This window comes from Apaloderma vittatum, unplaced genomic scaffold, assembly GCF_000703405.1.
Source record: "Apaloderma vittatum isolate BGI_N311 unplaced genomic scaffold, ASM70340v1 scaffold9583, whole genome shotgun sequence".
Classification (NCBI taxonomy): domain Eukaryota; kingdom Metazoa; phylum Chordata; class Aves; order Trogoniformes; family Trogonidae; genus Apaloderma; species Apaloderma vittatum.
In genome coordinates, this window is record NW_009707496.1 from 1 (window position 1) to 6,702 (window position 6,702).

The 6,702-nt window shown below is 46.4% G+C and overlaps 1 protein-coding gene across 1 annotated transcript in view; it reads left to right on the forward strand.

Annotated features, from left to right (window-relative positions):
* Positions 1-828: 828 nt before the first annotated feature.
* Positions 829-6,702, forward strand: part of LOC104271530 (lysine-specific histone demethylase 1A-like) — a gene marked incomplete at both ends in the record, with an annotated part of 10,894 nt that continues 5,020 nt past the window's right edge. Inside the window, 2 exons of the mRNA XM_009866219.1 lie at positions 829-943; positions 5,752-5,879. Coding sequence (XP_009864521.1) covers positions 829-943; positions 5,752-5,879 — 243 coding nt within the window. The remainder of the gene's footprint in view (positions 944-5,751; positions 5,880-6,702) is intronic.

Below are 6,702 nucleotides of genomic sequence, written 5' to 3' on the forward strand. Positions count from 1 at the left end.
AAGGACCTTAAGATCATCAAGTCCAACCTGCGGCCCCGCACCAGCCTAACACCAAACCAACCATCTCCTGACGTGCCACATCCAGCTGTTTTTAAACACGTCCAGGGACGGTGACTCCACCACCTCCCTCAGCAACCCATTCCAATGCTTCACCAGCCTTTCGGTGAAGGAGTTGTCCCTAATATCCAGCCTGAACTTCCCCAGCGCAACTTGAACCTGCTCGCTCTTGTCCTGTCTGTTTAGACTAGGTATGAGGAAGAAGTTCTTCACCCTGAGGGTGGGGAGGCACTGGCACAGGTTGCCCAGGGAGGCTGTGGATGCTCCATCCCTGGCAGTGTTCAAGGCCAGGCTGGGTGGAGCATTGAGCAGCCTGATCTAGTGGGAGATGTCCCTGCCATGGCAGGGGAGTTGGAACTAGATGAGCTTTGAGGTCCCCTGCAAGCTAAATCATTCTGTGGTTCTCTGTGTGGTGGGTGAGAGAGAATGGTTTTTTCCATTGCTGTCTTGCCAGGTTTTGATACTGAAAATTATCTGAAGAATTGTAAGGACCTCTTCTCTCTGTCCCCAAGTTTTTAAATATGTGGGACATACTTAAATTCCATAAGTGGGTTGACTCAGTATGTCTGCTGTAGCCTGTCAAGTGTGTGAACTATACGAGCCCACCGAGCTGGGGAAGGCAGCGCGGGAGCACACTGGGATGTACGATGGACGGGCAGGGTGTGTTCACCACAGGCTACTTTCTTGACCTGTCTAGTCATAAACACCAATGAGTGTAATTGTCTTTTTTTCTGTGCACCCTTCCTAACTCTTGATTCTTTTTGTTTCTAGGTTGTGCTGTGTTTTGATCGTGTCTTCTGGGACCCAAGTGTCAATTTGTTTGGTCATGTCGGCAGCACTACTGCAAGCAGAGGAGAGCTTTTCCTGTTCTGGAACCTGTACAAAGGTAGCTGTGGTACATGTCTGCATTTGCCAGGGTCTTCTTTGTGTAGTTTCAGATCTAGAAAAGAGCACATTTTAAGATGCCCTTAGTGTTCACATATAGATATGATAAGAATATGGTATTTACAGGAAGACAAATGGAAGTGGGGAGTACCGATACAATTCCTGTGGTAAATCAGGGCAGAACACGGGTGAGCATGGGCTTGTTAGTAGTGCTGCCTTCCAGACTGTGTCCGTTTAATTGCATTGCTACCTATCTACTGTAACACTTGTCTTTCTGAAAGCTACTTTATTGTCTTGCACCTTGGTGAAGTTGTCCTTATTTGGCATTATCTTGGTGGGTCCTATTAAGTTAAGAGAAACTTAATATCTTTGATTTATATTGTGCTGAATTAAAAAAAAAAAAAAAGAACAAAAAAAACCCCAAACCCCTAATCTAACAATTCTTTTTTAGTGTTTCAGAAATACAGGAAAAATGTATGTTTGCCAAAGAGCAGTGCTGTTTTAACGAAGTATCTGCTTTGTCAGGAGGAGAATATTAAGTTCTCCCACAAAAAGACCATTTGTCTCTGTGCATTTCTGGATTAAAACATGTTTCTTCATTCATAAGTCTCTTTGAAACTGAATTTCTCTCTGTTTGAGCCCTTCCCCTCTTTCACTAAGCTCCCCCTGCAAATGTAACTGGCATCCAATTTAGCCTTAATTTGGAAAACCTCAGCTTCTTGGATGTTTCTTAAGTGGAGCTGACATTTTGAAGCCAGGCTCTGTGTAATCTGGGATGATTCGGTAACTCTGGGTGAACCCTTTTCACCTGTCACCTCAAGTCCTTTCTGGTACAGGTGACTTGGCTGCCCAGGATTTCAAACTGAAGTGTTTAGGAACTAGCTGAGATAAATCACATTTTTTTCAGATGCAAGAGGTGCTACTGGCTTGTGTCTTCTCTGAAATGCTGTTCAGTTCCAGAACTCAATGCTTGTAGGTTATCCCGCTTTGATTTTTCTCAGCCGGGGGGGTGCAGTGCAGCCTCTGCAGAGTGTTGAACACTGAGATTTCAGTGGAGCAGACTGGAGGCGTTGGGAGCGCTCCGCCCCTCTTGCATCCCCATTGCAGCTGGGTGAGCTGCAGGCCCAGCCCTGGGGTTAAGGTGCAGCGTGCCCTGGAGGAAAGGCGAGCTGCTATGTCTCTGATTTGCTGAGTGGAGGGCTTCATTTCCCATTTTGAGCAGCAAAGAGGCAATGACTGTAGACCGTGGTCTCAGGCAGCTGATTTTAGAACTCCTCTTTAGAAAAGAGGCTTTTTTTTTCTCTCTGCTACGAGCTTGTCAGAAGATACTTCCAGTAACCTACTGATTTTGGTCATTGCCAACGGGATCCTGGGGGGCATTAAGAAAAGTGTGTCCAGCAGGGCTGGGGAGGTTCTCCTGCCCCTCTGCTCTGCCCTGGCGAGACCACCCCTGGAACCCTGGGTCCAGTTCTGGGCTCCCCAGTTCCAGAGAGACAGGGACCTACTGGGGAGAGTCCAAGGGAGAGCTACGAGGGGGATCAAGGGACTGAACATCTCTGCTGGGAAGAGAGACGGAGAGACCTGGGGCTGTTCAGCTTGGAAAGGAGACGGCTGAGAGGGGATTTATGAACGTAGAGAAATATCTGAGGGGTGGGGGTCAAGGGGATGGGGACAATCTCTGCTCAGTGGTGCCCAGTGATAGGACAAGGAATGATGGGTGTAAGTTAGAACGTGGGAAGTTCCAGCTCAGCGTGAGGAGAAACTTGTTGGCTGTGCGGGTGCCGGAGCCCTGGCCCAGGCTGCCCAGAGAGGGTGTGGAGTCTCCTGCTCTGGAGACTTTCCAACCCGCCTGGACGCGTTCCTGTGGGGCTGCCCTGGGTGACCCTGCTCTGGCAGGGGGTGGCACTGGGGGATCTCTGGAGCTCCGTTCCAGCCCCAACATTCTGTGATTCAGTGATTGCCATTTACCAGGCTAAAAGCAAAGGTGTATGTACAACAAATAGTATTAAATGAGTTACTTTTCTTGCAGATGACCTTTTAAAGTACCACTGGGTTTTCTTCCACTTTTATCATGGGCAGGCCAGGTTTTTCTTGTAAATGGAGAATATTTCTGCACAAAGAAAGCACCTTTCAAGGGTATTTAATTGTTAAGATGTTTGGTAAGACTTGACTGGATAGATAGAAGTAATGAGCCTTGAATATCTGTTTTTGTGGCTTTAAGATGTCTCTATTTCATACTTAAGAAATAGTGTTGGGTATTTGATTTGGATGGAAAGACCATCTCAGATACAAAGTTTTGCTGCTAGATGCAAAACCTTCCCTCTCAGGAAAATAAGCAGAGCACAGAGATGTTTAAGAAAATCATGTGCTGTTTTACAAGTCAGATGGCTGAAATGAAAAAAAAAAAAAATCAAAAAAAATCCATTACCATTTCTCATGGTGGCAGTTAACGTGATTGCACTGTGAAATATTAAAGTAGACCTGACTGAACTTGTGAAACTGTTACTTATTGCTGTCATAGTCTGCATTTTGTACTCTGTATGTCGTATTCTGTAAAGGCCATAGCATTTTGGGCAGACACTATAGATTGGAGAGCAGTTTTAGTACAGAAATTAAAACTTGGAAGTATTGCAGCACGTGCTGTATTAGCTCCGTGGAAGTTCTTTAAAGTGCTGGCAGAGACCAGCTGGTCTCTAAGAAGTGTCTCAAGGTAAGCGGCGATGGGAGTGGTGAGGCTGCGCGTGTTTGCGCTGCTGCTGGGCGCCCCGTGGTAGGAATCCTCCCTGTGGCTGAAGTCTAGTTCAGGTAACGACTGCTGAGCAGAACCTGCAGCCTCCGGAAAGCTGCGTGTGTCCCAGAGAGCCGGCCCGTGCTGCTGCGGCCACTTGCTCCATCCTCCATCTGCTGCGCTGGATTATTGTTGGAGCCGTGTGGGCACTCGTTAAGCTGTGCCCAGCAAGGGGCAGGGCAGCTCTGGCCAGAAACTTTTCTGGAAGTTCAGTGACATTTCCATCTCTGTGTTCTTGCCTGGCTCTTCTGTTTTTCTTAGAGGCAAGTGATGCAAAAGGTGAGGCCCCTCCGGCCAAGCGACGTTCTCTGCTCATTGGTATCAAGGCTCAGTAAAGATCGCTGCCTCGAGGAGAGAACTTTTTGTGGAGCAGTGACAGGCTCATAGAAGAAGCTTTTCTGAGCAGCACTTTGGTATTTGTGGGGCAAAATAGCCCTTGTCTGCTGCAGCCTTCGGGCTGTGTTACAGCTCTGCATGAATCCACGTGACTGAAGAGCAACGTTTGCAGGTCTGGATAAATACTTAGAGAACAAGGTTTCATGACTGGAAAGGCAGAATCTCCATAAAAATAGTTTGGGGTTGTCTGAGCACAGGTTTTCATGAACAAATTCACTGGAACCTGTGTGTTGAATATAAAGTTGTTCACCAAGAAAAAACTGCTGAGAAGTTCGGGAATCTCATTGTGTCAAGGATGGCGAACTAGGAAGAATGCTGCTGCTGAAATGGGCAAAAAAATAAATTCCCAGTGCCTTTGGATGATAGGAAACCATTTTTTTGTTCATTCCTTCAAGTAGTGGAACAATCCTGTGTCTCTTTTCTTAAATAAACTGCTTCTAGTCCCATATTAAAGTGTCTTAATTGTACCTTGAGTAGTGTAAGTATAGTAATAACAGTCTAACTTACTCCGAATTTAAAAGACTTTTGGTTTTAACTAGAATTTATTATTGGGTCTTTCAGCCTAAGTATCACAACTGAACTTCAGCTAGTTTTCTTTAAATAGCAGTAACTTGATGGGATTGTCTGTCTCTACCAGCATAATAGGAATTCACGAATCATTTTGGAAACCTGTAACCAAAACAAAGTGAAAGCCAAAATTTTAATAAGTACTTCGTTTCTTATTTCAACGTGCTTGACATATATTTCTAGCTGTAGTATTCGTTTTGCTAAATTTCAGAGTTTGTATCTCCAGGAGGAGAAGGATCAACTGGGAGAGTTTTCATTAAGTAACCATGCTTGGGTCTGAGTCCCTTCTTGTAAACGCATATTTCTTGCCATTGGGTTATTTTAGTAGCTCTTCAATACTTACTGAAGATTTTCCTTGAATTTGAAACTGTCAAAACTGTGTGCTTAGTTTGACCGTAGCTGGTCAGAGGTAAAATGACCTCGTCTGTTCGCTTATATATCCTGTGATCACATTCACACTCTTCACCAGAGCACCACGTGGGCAGCTGGGTTATTTGATATCTGTCCATTTGACTTCTGAATGATTCGCAGAGTTGCTGCTTCTCTGCGTATTGTCCTGCTGTTCATAGTTTCCGGTCCACTGAGATGATTTAATGTCAATGTGCGTTGGTATTGAAGATCTGGGTACTTTGTGTACTTACCCAGGTAGCCTAACTGCAAAGCTGAATTTGATGGTACCCAAGCCAGACTGTTCAGAACGCGCTGAGTTCCCTTAATGTCGCACCGGTGACTGTTAAATCCCAGTAGAACCTCCCATGTTGAAGACATGAGGTCTTCGCTAAAGAAAGTCTTTTCTTCTGCGCGTTGCACTTCCTAAAGTGTGTGTTTAATTCACAGTACATCGGTTCTCTGATAATTCTGAATAGTACCGTAGCATTTATTAATTCATTTTCCTTTTGGAAAATGATGGTGGAAGGTTTAGGACTATTTTTGATGGGTTCAGTTTTCAACTGCGTGACTTAGCTGCAGATCCCTGCCTGTTCAGGCCCAGCTTACTTGATTAAACTGTCTCAGTTGAATAATTCAGTTGTGTTTTCTCTCTCCTTCCCCACTCCCAGCACCAATTTTGTTGGCCTTGGTAGCAGGAGAAGCAGCAGGGATCATGGAGAACATCAGTGACGATGTCATTGTTGGACGGTGCCTTGCGATCCTCAAAGGCATATTTGGCAGCAGCGCTGTGCCCCAGGTCAGTGCAGAGTGTCTCTGGGTGACTTCTCCGCAGCTCAAAACGTGCCACAATCTCGGTAGCCGGGCTGCGGTACGGAGCTGTTGGGTACATGCACCACCCCGGGTGTTCAGGGCTTTGGGGGAGGAGGGTTTTTGGTGGGTTTAGAGTTCTTAAGGTTCACACCGATCACTTTTCTCATGTTCTGTCTGCAAGGTTGTGCAAATGTCTCATTTTCTCTTGACTGCTGTTATGCCTTAGAGGGGTGCTGGTCTGAGTCCTGGTTATGCTGTCACCGTTGCATCTTTAAATGGAATGTTTTTCATCATGACCGTTACCTTGGCAAACCAGATGGACTGGAGAAATAGAGGTGCTTGTGCTAGTGCCCTTCGTGCAGCCGCTTTCCCAGATGAGTTACAGACCTTATATAGGCCTGTATTTCATAGTCAAATCAAAAGAGATATTCTGATGAGCTTTGGCTGAAATAAAAGTACCATAGACTGCGTTGAGTTGGAAGGGACCTCTAAAGCTCATTGAGCCCAGCCCCTGCAGCGAGCAGGGACACCTTTCACTGGGTCAGGTTGCTCAGAGCCCCGTCCAGCCTGGCCTGGGATGTCTCCAGGGATGGGGCCTCCAGCACCTCTCTGGGCAGCCTGGGCCAGTGTCTCACCAACCACATTGTACAGAACTTGTTCCTAACATTTAATCTCAGTCGCCCCTGCTCTGATTTATAACCATTGCCCCTCGACCTGTCGCTACCCTCCCTGTAAGCAGTCCCTGCCCAGCTCTCCTGCAGCCCCTTCAGGCACTGGGAGGCCACTGGAAGGGCTCCCCCTTCCGAGAC